At 39.0% G+C, this 16966-nt stretch overlaps 1 protein-coding gene across 1 annotated transcript; it reads right to left on the bottom strand.

Moving 5' to 3' along the window:
• Positions 1-1019: 1019 nt before the first annotated feature.
• GTSF1 (gametocyte specific factor 1) lies at positions 1020-12168 on the bottom strand (the record flags this gene model as incomplete). Its single annotated transcript, XM_080939449.1, has 7 exons — positions 12133-12168; positions 10103-10147; positions 7480-7580; positions 4451-4577; positions 3720-3803; positions 3190-3253; positions 1020-1122 (listed from the first exon to the last, which is right to left on the bottom strand). Exons 2-7 carry the CDS (start codon positions 10116-10118, stop codon positions 1020-1022), a joined length of 495 nt encoding a protein of 164 aa, XP_080795575.1. The 5' UTR covers positions 10119-10147; positions 12133-12168.
• Positions 12169-16966: the final 4798 nt, after the last annotated feature.

Genomic DNA, 16966 nt, shown 5'->3' with positions numbered 1-16966 from the left:
CTTCAGACACATCAGAAGGGCATTGGATCCCATTACAGATGGTTGTGAGCTACCATTGGTTGCTGGGAATTGAACTCAGGACCTCTGGAAAAGCAGTTAGTATTCTTAACCACTGAGCCATCTCTCTAGCCCCCCCCCCCCCGTTTTTTTTAAATTACAAAAAAAAAAAAAAAAAAAAAAAAGTGTGGTCTGTATATACATATGGTACCACATGTGTGTCTGATGTCTTTGGTCCCTGGAATTGGAGTTATAGATAACTGTGAGCTGGTGTGTGGGTGCTGGGAACCAAACGGGTTCTTTGCAAGAGCAATAGCTACTCTTAACTGAGCTATTTCTCCAGCCCCCAAATGTGTGTGTGTGTGTGTGTGTTTTAAATCAGGGTAGAATGGTGTGAATTTCATACATGTTTGTCCAGTAGGTATGGCCTCAGATGTTTAGGGAAGATACCTGAACTCCATTCCCTGTGCTGCTTCTTAGCACTTTCCTTCTTCCCTACCCATTGTCTTTGAGATTACTGAAATACTGATTTTTTTTCTTTCTGATCTTTTAAATTAATGCCTTGACAATAAGAGATGACTTTTTCTTAGTCAAAATTAATAGTTCCTCCAATGGTCTCTGTATCCACTGAGTCCACTGACATCAGTGACTACTCCACTGCAGGAGAACACCCTTTTGGGTTCTGTGCTCTTGCACTTCATCTTTTAAAATATTTTTTAATATTCTTAGTTATTTATATGCATGTGTGTGTTACTGTGTAGGTATGAATGCATGAGTACAGGTGTCAGAGAAGTTGGATTACTTGTATGCTGAAAACCAAACCCAGATTCTCTAGAAGAGTAGTTGCAAGTTATTCTTAATTTCTTGTTTGTGACCAGGCCTAGGGGTAGCATGAGGTGAGTGAGTGCTTTGATGACAAAATTTAGAGTCACACTTACTTTCAGCATCAGGCTGGATACACCTAAATAATCAAACCAACTGTTTCTGTTACAATGAAGAGTGTAAGAACTTTGACCCCTATTTTACTTACTGTTTTTCCATGGCAAAACATAGGGCAGAGACTTGGGAACTCGCATGCCTGAAGCAAGGTTACTCTTATGTTCCATAACTATGTTATTTGCAGGACTGAAAGGAAAAGAAATAATTTGATGTTGTATCAGTATTCTTCAGACAGACACACAAGACAATCAAAATGTGTTTTTAAGTGCAGGGAACAACAATCACTCATCTGAAACATAGTTCTATCAAAACATTCTTGTAATCAAAATGACTACCATTTCTCTGGAAAGTTCCATATGTGTATTAAGTTCCATATGTGTATTAAGATGGTGTGGTGGCACATGCCTTTAACCCCAACACTCAGGAGGCATAGGCAGGAAGATCTTTGAGGTAGAGGCAAATCTGGTCTAACAGAGCCAATTACAGGATAGCAAAGGCTACATAGAAATTCCCTGTCTCAAAATGCAAAACAAAACAAAACTAACAAAAGACAGTTTTACATTTACATTCTTAAAAATGATTTTTTAATTTTATGTGTACTGGTACTGTGCCTTCGTGTGTCTGTGTGAGGGTGCTGGATTTCCTGGAACTGCAGTTAACAGACAGCTGTGAGCTGTCATGTGGGTGCTGGGATTAAAGGCATGTGCCACCTTGCTTGGCTGCAAACCAATCTCTTCATAAACTATAATTTTTATGTATATGGGTGTTTTGTCTACATGTATGTCTATACACCATTTGTGTGCTTAGTGCCTCCAGAAGGCAGTGGAGATTGTTAGACTCCTACAGTGACATTTTAAAGAACTTCTTGAATTTTGGTTTCTTTAAAAAAAAAACACAGAAATATTATAAGAATGTGCTTTCATTTTAATTCCAGGTGTAAAGTGTGGGGCTGCTTCAGATTGTCCACAGCAGCTGACTATGATTTGCTTCATGCTCTAGCAAAAGTGAGGCTTTGCTAGCTGAAGATAATTTCTGTGTTTATATGATGTTTGGAATTCTGGGAGCTTTTTAGAGGGTATGGTAGAGCCTGGAAAGGTGGGGTTGGTGACTGTTGGTTATTTAGAAGAATTGGTTTTGGTTTGTTAAAAGTCATGCTCAAAGAAGAAACAAAATGAAAGAAATCAGATTCAGGGATTTCTCTCCCTCTCTCTCCCCTCTAACCTTTCTCTGCCATCTAGTGATGGGGTAAAACTGGGGGATAAAGGGTGGGAAAAATGAACCCACAAAGAAGCAAATAACAGCTACAGATTCTCCTGGAGCTGGAGTTACAGACAGTTGGGAGCCAGAATGTGGGTTCTGAGGATCAAACTTGAGTCCTCTGGAAAATTAACCACTGAGTCATCTCTCTAGCTCCTAAAATAAATCTCTTAAGAATTGAAGCAAGTTAAAGTTGCCATCAATAAAACTAAGTTTCTCTATATTTTCTGACTTAAAATAGTGTGCATTTAAGTTAGCTGACTTCAGTAACTAAGAAAAGAGTTAAGCATTTGTGAGGGCTGGAGAGGTACCTCAGCAGTTAAAGAGCATGCACTGCTCTTCCAAGAGTTTGATTCCCAGCCCCTGTATGCTCACAGCCACCTGTAGTTCTGCCTGCATGGAATCTGACCTTTAGCCTCTGTGGCACCTCTACTCATGAGCTCATCATCTCTATACACATAATTAAAAAATATTAAAGCATCCATTTAGGGAAAAATAAAGTATAGCATTTTATTCCTTTATTCTCTAACCCTGAAATAGTCTCATCTGTATTTGGAATGTGATCTTCTAAGGTTTGAATGTGGGTATAATGGGTATAATCTTACAGTTCTAAACTGGCTAGAAAATATTAGTAGTAAAAAGAGTTTTTTTCTTTCTCATTAAGATGTTCTAGATTTAACTCAATGAACTTTCAGGATTAAAAAAAGATTTACATGTGTATGTGCACATATGTGTGAGTGTCTACAGAACTAGAAGTGGGTATGTGTCCCATAGGACTGGAGTTATGAGCTGTGGGTGGGCTGATGTGGGTGCTGGGAACCAAACTCAGTTGCTTTAAAGATCAAGTGCCCTTAGCCCCTGAAGTCATCCCTTCAGTCCACCCTCCTTCTCCCAACAGGAGGTTTCTCTGTGTAGCTCAGGTTGACCTAGAACTCAAGAGATCCAACTGCCTCTGCCCAGCGTACTGAATTTACTTTTATTTTACTTTTAATTTACCTGTTGTTGCCACAGAAACTGGCTGTGCCCCAGACAAATGGGGTGCTAGCTTGTTCCCACAAGTCTGCCAAAGGAAGCAAAACAGTTTATGATACTGTTAGATAAAACACCAATTTATGTTAGTTAAACTTGTCAAATGAGAAATAATACAGCTAAGTTTTGAGGGGTGTAAGTAAAAATTGATTGAGTGCCTTGCTCAAGTGATTCAGAACTAGGAGTTTAACAACAAAGGATATAAATGCAAGAGCCACAAATAATGGTAAATGTGCCCAGTAACAATCAAGCACAGATGGCACAACCAAATTTATGGGGAAAACAGATGTAAAGAAGTGCTTCTTCCAATCAAAGGGGAGAGGCGCTCTATGTGTCTGCACGGTGATACAAATGTGCTCATTTGGGGGTCCAATAAAAATAATGATTCTGAACAACATGTATGTTTATATAAAAAAAGAAAATCTTCCTTTTGTTTTAAGCAAATGATTTGAGATTTAAATATGTGAAGAAAAGAAAAAACTGTGAAGGCATTTCACCTTTATCCCAGTCTTCATCACAAGGAGGGCACTGCCATGTGCTCTCAGCCAGAGTCTCTTGTCCAAGGTTCCTGGTTTGGTTGACTGCAAGACAACAGATTTGAAATATAAAGGGCAGGGAATATGGTATCTGTTAGGTTATTCTGCTTAAAGGATTTAAGGCCGTTAAAGGCTGCAAGGTAGCCTACTGAATCTTTGTTTCTAAATATGGATAGGGTAAAAGCTGACAGGAACAAGAAGCAGAAACAAACTGTTACCATATTTATGGCAGTAACAAGATTATTTATTTATTGAGATAGGATTTTGTGTTCCTGGATGGTGCCTGACTCAAAGATGACCTTGAACTCCAGAACCTCCTGCTTCTACTTCTTGAGTATCAGGATTATAAATCAGCACCACCATGTCCATTTTTGTGGTACAGGAGCTGAAACCCAGAGCTTTATTCATGGGAGGCAAGTGCTGGACCCACTGAGCTCCATCTTCAGCCTCAAGGACTTTATTTTTAGATGATTTATTATAATAGTAAAATGAATCAGGCTGTTCAGAAGAGAAAGCAGTCTGACCTATATAGAAGCTAACAATCCACTGCTACAATGATATAATCATCTCAAAGGCAGAAAAATATTCTTTTGAATTGGTGAAAGCCAGAAAGCAAGCCAATGATGTGGCATAACTCCAAACTGACCAGCTAACCCTGGAACCCCTGGGGCATTTCAGCTAGTCTGGCTTACCCACATCCTGCTCAATACAGCTCTTGTCATCACAGCTCGAGATGTGATGACTGATCTCAGCCCGGGGAACCTGGTGCCGAGCATTGAAGGGACAAGTAGCCAATTTGTTTGCGACATCAGGATGATTCTGTGGAATCAAAATTAACAGCTCTATCAACTCTTTGGGTTTCTTAAAATTCAAGGAAACTATCTCAGCTTTTTTCTATAAATAGCTTTTTGGAATTCTTTAATAAGATTGTGTCTCAGGTGTGGTGGGTATACTTGGCCATGGTAGGCACACTCATCACAGAAAACTGAGAGGGAATTACCATCCATACAGACCATAGTGCAAACCTTTTGTTATGTCTGCAGGCATAATAACACATACTGAGATTTTAGAGGCTTATAAAGTGCAAAATGGTCAGTATTAACCATCTCTTAACTCTGTTTATCAGACAGCACAGCCTATAGTGCTGGAGTTCTCTGGATGTCTTTGAAAGCTAACATTCAGGATCAACAGCAACTATGAGGCAGTCTGCACTGCAGTAGTGCCCTGTACTGCAATTTGACAATGCTGGAAATAGCTGCTGTAATGGAGCTGCAGAGACAGTTTTCACACCAATACAGAACAGAGACACTTAATGATCCCTGAAATAAGGAACCAAACAACAACCTTGCGTTTTGTTTTTTTTTTTTTAAATTTAGTTTTGTTTTTTTGAGACAGGGTTTCTTTGTGTAGCTCTGTGCTACAGAGCTCCTGGAACTCCGCTCTGTAGATCAGACTGGTCTCAAACTTAAGAGATCTATGTGCCTCTGCCTCCCAAGTGCTGGGATCAAAGATATGTGATCACCACTGCCTGGTGAACAATTTCAACTTGCTTAGGAAAAGCCCAAATGATAAACACTTTGTGGACCAGTATCTTTTTTTAAAAAAAGATTTATTTATTTAATGTATGGATGCTCTGGATCTGCATGTAGACTTGTATGCTAGAAGAGAGCATCAGCATCAGATCCCATTATAGATGGTTGTGTCACTGGGAATTGAACTTGGGACCTCTGGAAAAGCAGTCAGTGCTCTTAACAGATGAGTCACCTCTCTAGCTGCACATATTCATTTACTTATTTAGTTATACAGTATCTTGTTTTAAACTCAAACTAAGGACTTATTATCACCAAAATGTCATGGTAAATGTACCAGCAATTAAGAAATCTAAAAAAGGAGGGCTTGGAGAAATGGCTCAGGAGTTAAAAGTTCTGCAGAGGTGGTTCACTGGGTAAATGAGCTGGCCACCAAGTCTGACAACTTGAGTTTGATATTCTTGATATCAAGGACCTACATGGTAGAAGGAAAGGGCTGATTCTCTTTCACAAGCACACTGTGGTCCACACATACTTGCAAGCACACAAACATTAAAATGTTTTGTTATTGTTTTAGAGAAAGAAAGAACATAAAATTGGGTAGGTAGGGAGTTAGGGAGGACCTGAGAGAAATTGGGGAGGGAAACACAATCAAATTACTTTGTATGAAAAAAAAAAAGGTTTTAAAGATGTTTCACAGTTGAAACTAAAAACATAAAACTATTGAGAAGCAGGCTGGAAAAAGACAGGACTAAGGAACTTACATAGATCTGGAGGGATGGCTCAGTGGTTAAGATTGCTTGTTGAACAATCATGAGGATGTTAGTTTGAACTCCTGCACCCAGTAAATAAGCTGGGTCTGGTTTTGCATGCCTGTAATGCCGACACTGGTAGACAGCAAAGACAGAAGATAGCTTGCTGGCTGCCAGCCTAGTTGCAAACAACATAACCCCTAGGTCCAGGGAGAGACCCAATCTCAAAGGAATAAGGTAGAGTGAAAGATGAGAACATGTTAGCCCTCTTGTAGCTTCCTCTTGTGCACACAGATGTACACATACTACACATACCATATTCACATGAAGGAACTGAGTTAGGTATAGTGGCAGCTGAGGCTTGGGACCGTGAGAGGCCATGGAAGGCCATTGGTGAAGGTGCAGCCTCAGTTGCAATTCATGCCCCAGGACACACACACACACACACACACACACACACACACACACACACACACACACACACACACAAACATACACATAAAATAAAGATGTGGATAGAGAGGAACACTGTGGGACACACTGTGACATACTACAGCTACCATGATATGTTTTGTATGCTTTGTTATTTGTTTTTTATTTTTGGGGGAAGGTTGTAAGGGTGGGGGACAGATATGAGGGGATGGGAAGATGAGTGGGATAGGGATACATGATGTGAAACAAAGTTAAAAAAAAGGTTAAAAAAGATGTTAAAATTTGGAGTCTTTTAAGAAACAATATATATATTGGTCTAACAAGTTTAAACAAAAAATCAGAAAGAAATGTAATAGAGGGACTGGAGAGATGGCCTAGTGGTTAGTAACACTTGTATTTTCAGAGGACCCAGATTTGTTTCACAGCACCCACATGATGGTTAGTAACTATCCTTTGACTCTTCCAGAAGATCAAATATCCTCTTCAGACCTCCACAGGCACTGGGTACACACATGTGCACATACACTTAATTAAACTGAAATGCCATACGCATAAAAGAAATATAAAACTATTTTTGAAAGAAATAATGAACTCATCAAATTTAACAAGGGGAGAGTTTCTCATTACTAGGAAAAAATGAGTGATTTGTTTTTTTGAATACCAAGCTAAATAAATTTGGGCCTAAGTTTTTAAAAATAATACCAATAGTTTAGTATTTAATCCGAACTATATATAATTCATATTTAATATCAAATAGGATACTCTAGAGGCACTGTTTTTAAACAATGTTGTTGCTATTTAAGAGGAAGAAAAGATTGAAATTTTATATACTTCAAAGAATAAAACAAATACCTGTAAATATTGAAATTTAACAAAGGTAGACTTGCCAAACAACCTGGCATTCAATTAAAATGTTTATGTTAAATGATTTGTTGCTTACAGAGTTTGGCTCTTCAGAAGAACTCAAGAGGGCATATTATAGGGCATATTACAAAAATAATACCCTACCTTTCTGCACTTGATAAGATGATAAGGAAACCTGCAGGCCCTGATCTGGTGATTTTTATCATAGGGGCACTGTAATAACTTTTCAGGGTCCAGGGAGTCGACTGAAAGAGATAAAGATACAGTAAGTATACAGTATAATAGGACTCTGTAAAACTAGAGCACATTAGTGTTTTCAATAAATCCACAGTGAAAGAATAAGGCAAAAAAGTTAGATTAAAATAAAGTGTGAGTGGCTTGGTGGTAGCGGCACATGCCTTTAATCCTAGCACTCAAAAGAAGAGGCAGGTGGATCTCTGAGTTCGAGCCCAGCCTGATCTACAGAGAGTCCAGGTCACCCAGAACTATACAAAAAAAACCCTGTCTCAAAGAAAACAAAAGTGTGATTAAAATGAAATGGAACTATGAGACAATAAAATTGTTATCAGTGGCTCTTAAGTATAGTAGTACCAAGAATAGGGTGCTAAGGTTTCATTCACATTTGGCTAAATACAGTTTTCATTCTTATAATGACATCCACACTTTTTCCTTTTCCTTTATTTTTTTAAGGATTTATTTTGTGTGAGTACACTGCTGCTCTCTTCAGACACCAGAAGAGGGCACTGGATCCTTTACAGATGGTTATGAGCCACCATGTGATTGCTGGGAACTGAACTCAGGACCTCTGGAAGAGTAGTCAGTGCTCTTAACTACTGGAGTGATATCTCCAGCCCTCCTTTTCCTCTCTTAAAAGTAACAATTTGTGGTCATTTTCATTCTCTAGATATTTCAATCACAGTTTCCCAACTAGCACACTAAAGTTGGAATAGACTGCTGGTGTACCATTATAGCCAGTGTGGACCACTGTACTTTCGAACAATCAATCTATCTGGCTGTAGGTCAAGTTGAGAATAGTTCATCTCATTAGTATCCTTGTCTATTTCTAGTTAAGAAGCTGATAATCATGGTGAGTGTTCTGTGAAGTATTAATAACTAGAGTTTCCCCCCATTTGTTTTTTTGCTTTATTCCTGTATGTTGTATTGGCTGCTTTTGTTCCCTTAACAATGATCTCATTACTTTTGTCAGGTAGGTGATTTTACTTTTCATGTTTTGGAACATAGATGAGAAAAACATTCCTTAATCTACTGACTACCAAACTGGCCAGCTAAAATAAAAATAAACTGCAAAGACAGAACCTCCTACAGCAGGACAGTTGTAGACACAGACTGCTGTGTCAATAAAGTCCTGAACCTATACCTTGTCATTCAAAGCTGCCCTTAGGCTGTTCAAGCTGCCCAGGCTGTGCCCTAAATTTCAACAAGCCTGGGTAAGGGAAGAAAACTAAACAGTGAATTCTGAGAGCAAAAAGCACCTAATAAAATACTCTTGCCACCCCAGAAGGCAAGGATAAAAGCAAGACAAACAATTCACCTTTGATAAGAAGCTTATAAACCAGGAGACTGCAATGAAAATCAGAAACTAGAGGGGAAGTGAAACTGACAGTTTCACTGGAAGAGTGGTAAACATGGAATAAATTGCTAACCATGGCCAGGATGCAAATCAGCTTGAAAGGCGATCTGAAGGACAGAATGAAAGTGAGGTAAGGTCCCAGAGGACAGGTATGCTTGTTATACTACTGAGCTCGTAGCTAGCAATCTTTTCTTATTTCTGAAGCTTCAGAACACCCAGGGAGCGTTCACAGATGAAATTCTTATTAGTTTTCCTTCATTTGATCCATTCCATAGCAAATGTCAGCAGTTGACAGAATGGAGGTACCCCATGATTCACACAGATTATAACTGCCCATATAGAGCACGTGTCAAAGTTGATAACGAGAACTACCATAAATACTTTACTTCTTAGTCTGGCATTTTAGGTCAGCTCTAATTTACTGTTTTACATTGAAAAGAATCTGTCTATCTGCCTATCAATGATCTATCTTTTTATCTACATCCATCTATCTTCCATCTATTTATCAATCTTCTATTCATCCATCTATCTTGGTCAACTATCTCTCTCTCTCTCTCTCTCTCTCTCTCTCTCTCTCTCTCAATCAATCAATCTATCTATCTAGGGGTTAAATTATGGGTCTTGAGAATGCTGCCACTGTTTCCATGCTCTACCACTGAGTTACATTCCCAGCATTGTAAAAATTTTCTACTTATTTTCATGTGTGGTGTGTGTATAGGTCAGAGGACAACTTTACAGAATCAGTTTTCTCTCCACTTACAAGAGTTCTAAAACTCAAACTAATGGTATCAGGCTTGTATGGTAATAAGCTCTTTACCCTTGAGTGAGAACTGGGTTTTGGTTTGTCTTTTGATGGTCTTTCTGTGAAGCCCATGGTGGCTTAGAAGTTGTGATCCTCATGATTCAGCTTCTTATGAGTTGGGATTACAGTTGTGTATCATTTCAGTTGGTTCTCATACATCTTTAATTACGTTTAAAGTGTATGTTTCAAACATTTTTTTCAGGGTAATACGGATGTAGACTAAAATGTCTTAAAATTTGAGCATCTGTATACTTCAATATCACACAGACCTTTCTCAGTATTTCAGAGAGGAATCTGAATTTTTCAGAACATATCAGGCATAAAACTATACATAAATGATGTATTATTTTATAAAAGCAGCAAGTAGTACATACTGTAAGTGTCTTCCATGCTGATGGCAAAGGAGTTCTGTTCAAGTGCTAGAGGGAAAAGCATGGTTCAGAGAATCAGAAATGAAATGCACCAAAAGTAGCCCCAAGATGTGGAGTCACTCCTGAAACTGAAGCTGACCCAAGTTCAATAAAATAAACTCTTAGCACACAACCTTCTGCCCGAACAGTTTCCTTCTTTAAGGCATTCTTTACTCCTATGACTAAGTTTAGCATCTTGCATAATTCACATTCTTGGAATAAACAGCTATGTCAAATATGACAACTGACACAAACTACATTCAGGTGACAATATAGCAATTTAAGTGGTATCGCAACTCCTGCCACTGTCTACATGGTATTAGGGTTTGATGCTATTTAACAGTAATGGGGGGCAAGTCAAGGTCATAAAAATACCAGCATTCTGGATAAACTACTTAAAAGATCTTCTTTCCAACTGGAAAGACGATTAAAGTGTTTAAGAGCTCTGGGTGTTCTTAGAGACATCTGGGTTTAATTGCCAGCACCCACATGGCTTACAACTGCCTATAACTCCAGCTGCAGGGGATTAGATGCCCTCTTCTGGCTTTTGTGGGCATTACATGCCCATGGTGTACTTATATAAATGCACACAAACACATGTACAATTAAAAAAAAAATCTCATTTAATGACTTTTTTTTTTTTTTTTTTTTTTTGAGAGACAGGGTTTCTCTGTGTAGCCCTGGCTGTCCTGGAACTTGATCTGCAGACCAGGCTGACCTTGAACTCACAGAGAGTTCAAAAACTCCACTTGCCTTTGCCTTCTGGGTGCTGGGATTAAAGGCATTTTCAACCATACCCAGCTTAGTAACATTTCTTAATCATGATCAGAAAATGTCACACTGATGTTCTCCCTTTCTAGTCATGCTTCATTCTGTTCCTCTCATCTCCTGTATAATGGCAAGATAAATACTGTTTCAGTCAGTACTGATTACTTAACTGCACTAAGTATGTTCCCTGAGGGAACATATGTGAATGTTAAAAAAAATTAAGAGCTCATAGAGGACACCTAAGAGAACAAATATAATAAACATGCAAAAAATTCAAAAGAAAATGTCTGTTTGAATTCTCTTTTACTGGAATCTCTACTGAAGACTGATTTAATTCACTTATTATGGGAAAACTAATTTTGTATATAACATCTCCCATAGGAATCTTCTGAAAATTGAATGTACATACAGCTGTTGTATCTAGGTAAGCTCTCCTTTGGCCTCTCACACAAATTCCACACCATTCTATGACATAAGCAGCATTAGAACCTTTGTTAGGAAATACAGGTGATTAGCTAAACTCTAGTTTAGTACTTTGCTCCAGAGCTCATTTGTTAATGGCAGTCATTAGCGAAACTAAGAATTACTCTTTCTAACCCTTATGGAACTTCCACATAATTATGCCATATATTGTTAAAAATAAAACAAAGTTTTAAGGAAGAACCAAGAATTATTATTTTTTAAAGGAATAAAAATAATGATGAGTAAGATATTCAGCGACTTAGAGGGCTAACCTATTCTTTCCTAGCAAACAGACTGATTCCAAGTAGGCCAAGGACTCTGGAACTCATTACACCATCATTCAGTTGTCTTTTTATCTTCCACATCAAATTGTTAACAGGTGATTTGAGTCCTTTCTCCCAATACTAGGCTGTCAGTGAACTGGACAAAGTGAGAATCTGAAGCTGTTTAAACTCTGAAAAAGTTTCAGGTCTCAGTAAAGTAGTAATTTATTTCCCCATACAAAAAAGCTTCCCCAACCTCTCACCCCTCAACACCCCCCCCCCCAACAGATTCGAGGAGATTCAAACAAGAACTAGGGGGAGGTTACCTAGAAAACAAGGCAGAAAATGGTACCAGGCAGCCCGTCGATCAGACAGTGGCCAGCAAGGCTGGTGTTCAGGGCTTAAGGCTGAGAAGTGAGGGAGGACACTACTTCGAAGGTATCTTATACATGAACTGCTTACAAGGGCTGACCTAAGCCAAGACCCTACCGCTTTTCCTACCTCAGTCCAGAAGCTTTCCCCACTGCCGACTTCGCCTCACAGCCAGGCCCCGGCAACGCCCACTTCCGGCTTGATGCCAGGGCGGGGCTGCACTTCCTGTGACTGTGGCTTGCGCAGGCCCAGTGTAGCGAGGCCAACGCCTGCGTTGCCCTCTTTCTTTAGCTCCGTGTCCTGCCACTAAGGCTACTTCTTGGGCGTCTTCGGCTTCTTAGCTGTTAGCCACCAACTTTCCTCTACTCTCTGGCCTAAATGGTCCTACGTGGGTGGAGAACTTCTTTTGATGACCTTTGAGCGACCATCTTAGAAAAATCAGGGAAAGAATGGAACTGGTCGGTGCAGGGTTCTGTTTGTATGGAAGCCTTGTTTGTGGAAGTTGTTGAGACAGAAATGTAATTTAGATTGTGAGAGTCTAAAAGAAGAACGATGGAGACAGGTACAACGGTTTAAGAAAAACTTAGAAAGGGCAGGGATTTTGTGTCTGTGTAGTGTATCTAGGCTCTCAATTGAAAGGGCAACGTGAGCTTCAGAATAGTTGGGAGGATGATACAGTGTTGATGGGATTGAAGGGAGTTTTAGGCTAGAGGGGACAGATGGGTCAAAGAATTCAATGCAGGAAACTCAAAACACTGTGAGCTTTGTTCAGAAAACACACCATTCCAAAATTGTTTGTATACCTCCCTAAATATAAACACTTGTCCCAAAGTACTTAGGAAAACAGGTACTAAATTGGACTGGGGGTCAAATGGGAGTACAATATATGCCAGGAAGTGGTAGAGAGACTATAAATTGCTATAAGGAAGAAATTAGTAGGTCCTGAGATGACCTGGAGAAGCACTAGGGAGAAAAAAGGATTTATACTGTAAACTTTATACTATAAATTTAGGTTATAAATTTTATAGCCTTTGAAAAGGTGTTGCCACTGTGGGTAGATCTGGTGACACTATTTTAAAAGCATTGAGTTGTAAAATACATTGATAGAAGATTTTGTACTGTCCAAAGCTAGCAGGCAGTCTAGAAGTTGGCTGGCTGCTGAAATGCTGAGACTTCTGACACATTTTAGTGGGTAAGACCTAAGTACAGAAAGGATCATCAGAATAGCAAAAATAAGGTATCTTAGGTAAGTAGGATCTTGGGAGTGTGACATTTTATTTTTACATGAATAATATGTAAGTAAATTACTAGCTTTGACACTCTCCAGTCATCAGGCTAAAAGTGTATGCTTCATTGTTTTCAGTGCGGAATAAGACCCTAAAAAGAGCTGTGGGGCAGAAGCAACAACCCTGTTATCTCAGCACTTGGGAGGCCGAGGCAAGAGGATTGTCATGTCCCGGACCAGCTGAGAGAGCCTAAACTACAGAGTAACTTAAACAAACAAACACCCCCCCCAAAAAAAAAAAAAAAACAAAAAACCCCAAAAAACCGAAACCCAAACTAAACCAGGACGAACAATAACCAACCAAAACTCTAAAAAGAGCTTGTAGAGAGGAAATGGGCTTAAGACATTCATGTTGCAGGATAATGGTTCTTAGTCACATCTGCATATTAGAATTATCTGGGGAGTGCTTAAGTCACACCATGAAGCTGAGGGATGACAAAGCTTTTGATCCCAGCATTTAGGAGGCAGAGGTAGGTGATTTCTGAGTTTAAGACCAGCCAGGTCTACAAAGAGTTCCAGGATAGCCAGGGCTACATAACAGAGAAACCCAGTCTTAAAAAATCAAATCAAACCAAACCGACCAACCAACTCAACCTCTTCCCATCTAAGACAGACCATGAAAATTCCCCTTATTGACCAGAAGAGAGCCAGGCATAGTTATTTTTAAAACTTATCCAGATGATTCTAATGTGCATCCAGACTACAAACCACTGATTTAGGCACTGTCTTGAATTGACAAAAGCTTTTTGTTTTTTCACCTGGATGGTCTGGATGATTCATAGGAGCAAGCTGTTCAGTGCTTTTTTCAGAGAGAAATTGCTTCATTGAAAACTCAGCACAAAGCATTTTAGGAAAAGCTGATTTCTTTTTGATTTTTTTTTCTTGGCAGCTTGACTTCAAATAGTTAGGAAGCAGCTTAAAACAATTCTTAGGAGATCCTGAATTTTGAACTTATCACAGTATCATGTAGAGTGGTTTGAACTTAAATTTTTTTTAGGCTTTAAATCATAGAGCTCTGGTGCAATTTTGTTATGACCCATAAGTACTTTTCATTTAGATACAGATTGACATATCTGAGTAAGAAAGTAAGGACTTGAGAGAATGGGGACAGGGAGATGGTCCTAAACCAGAATCCTTAATAGGCTTCGCTGACTGTAGTCCCTGATGTCTTTCTTGCAGGGTGGCAGGATGCTTAGCTGGTGGAATTGCTCCATTTAGCACCAGGAGATAAGCCACACTAACTTATAAACAAAAGCCAAAGCTGTCTTTCATTGTTGATTTGGAAATAAAGATATGCTACACATCTGTTCCTTTTATTCTTAAATGCTTCGTTCTTTTTTTTCAAGTCAAAAAACTGTGGTTTATCTGAGATTCCTGCAGAATTTTCTTTCATACTGTTTCTCCTCCCGCCCCCCCCCCCCAGGTTGATAATATTTGAAAATGGAAAAACAGAGACCAAGTTGTTGCAGTAAATATTAAAAAAGGTTTATTCTAGGAGCTAGCTAAGATTACTGTCCAAAACAGAATCTGGCCCTTTCTGGTTTACCAAGACTAGGAAAAACATGTTTCTTCAGAAACATTCAGATTTCAATAAATTAATGAAATGGCTCAGTGGGTAAGTGGCTTGTCATGGAGCCTGATGACCCAAATTCAATCCCTGGGATAAAGTCCTGGAAGTTTTCCTCTGACATCCACATGTGTACCATGATATACATGTAAACACACATCCAAATAAATAAGTGTAATAATATTAATAAAAAGAACCTTTCAGTGTTTCAGAAATCCTAATACACTTCCATTCAGCAGGAGACTAGGCATTTTTTTTTTTTTTTTTTTGGTTTCTGGATTGAATAAATAATTATCAAGTCTTGTTCTCTCATCTAATCATGATTTCTGATTGACATTGCCTGGCTTAAAATATTCCACAGTTGAATGATAATGAAGTAGAAAAAAAGCTATATGAAGACATGTATTATTTGTTATGGGAGCACGTGGGCATAGATAGAACACTGGGGGATTTGGGAAGTATTTGAAGTAATTACATTTATTTCTGAATTAGATTTCTTTGTGTATCCCTGGCTGTCTTGGAACTTTCTGTGTAGACCAGGTTGGCTTAGACCTCAGATATCTAATAGCCTCTATTTCCTGAGTACTGGGATTAAAGTGTGCCCCCATTCCCAGTTTAGGGTAACTATGTTAAAACCACTATTGGGCTGGAGAGATGGTTCAGTGGAGAAGAGCACTTGTTGTTCTTGCAGAGAGTCTGGGTATGGCTTCTACATAACAGCTCATAACAGTCTATAACTTCGTAAACCTCAATGTCCTCTTCTTACTTCTGTAGGCACCAGACATGCACCTGCAGGCTAAACACTTATAAAATAAGTAAGTCTAAAAAGGAATTTAAAATTTCTTTTTTTGCCTCAGAATAAATATTCCTCACCTCTGTAAGTTTGTCTGGGCTTTACTAAAGTTTGACAAAGTGTTATGTTAGAGTCTAACAAAAAGCCCAGCAGTGGTGCCATGTGCCTTTAATCCTAGTACAAGGGAGGTAGAGGCAGGCAGAACTCTGAGTTTGTAGCTCTGGCTGTCTTGGAACTCACTACATAGACAAGGGTGGCCTCGAATTTACATCCACCTGCCTATTAGGGGATGATTCCATATAGAAAAAAACGTAATAAAGGTCTGATAATGACATCTAGCCATATTCCTAGGGAATATTCTTTTGTCTTTACAGGTTGTTAAAAAGTCAAAATGTATTTTAAGAACCAGAACCAGGTATGATAGGAGATGCTTACAATTCTAGCACTAGAAAGGTAGAGACAGAAAGATTAGGAGTTGAAGGTCATTCTCAGTTACATAGTGAATTTGAGACTAGCCTGAGTTACATGAGACACTGTGGAGCTGTCTTTTGCTGTTTTGCAGGTTCTTCTTTCTTCCACCTTTCTCCTTCCCTCTACTTTTACCTTTTCAACTCCCTAATACTAGATAGGAGAAAAAAAGGAGAGAGAGGAAAGGAAAGATCCCTTAATGAAGTCAGGGGTCAGAAAGGGGCAATGTTATCCTTAGACTACATCCTACTGACTGGGGCAAGTTTGATATATAATGAAGTTTCATTAGTTTTGGGCTTTTTAAGACAGGGTCTAGATGGAGATTGGCATATCATTCAGTTGGTAAAGTGCTTTCCACACACCATAAGAATCTGAGTCCACATCACCATATTTTTGACGGTGTCTCTCACTGAACCTTTAATTTACTGACTTGGTAAGATAAGCTGGTTTAGTGAGATTCAGGAATCCTGTCTCCAGTGCTAGGATTACAGGTGTATGCAACCATGCCTGGCTTTTTATGTGGATGCTGGTGATGTGGACTCAGATTCTTACGGTGTATGGAAAGCACTTTACCAACTGAATGACATGCCAATCTCCATCTAGACCCTGTCTTAAAAAGCCCAAAACTACAATACATTGAAATGTGCAATGCCTTAGTTAGGAAATGAAAGCAAATCCAGTACAGCTGGGAATGTCTGTAGTCCTAAATCCTCACTTGGAAGTGAGGAGGCTCACTTCAGTTCAGGAGTTCAAGATAAACTTGGGTTACAAAACAAACAAAACAAACTGGTAAGCACTTGTGACTCAAGGAAGCTAAGGAAAGAGAATTTTGAATTTGAGGCTAGCTTGG

The sequence above is a fragment of the Micromys minutus genome (assembly GCF_963924665.1).
Source record: "Micromys minutus genome assembly, chromosome: 27".
NCBI lineage: Eukaryota > Metazoa > Chordata > Mammalia > Rodentia > Muridae > Micromys > Micromys minutus.
This window is presented reverse-complemented; position numbering and strand designations above follow the sequence as displayed.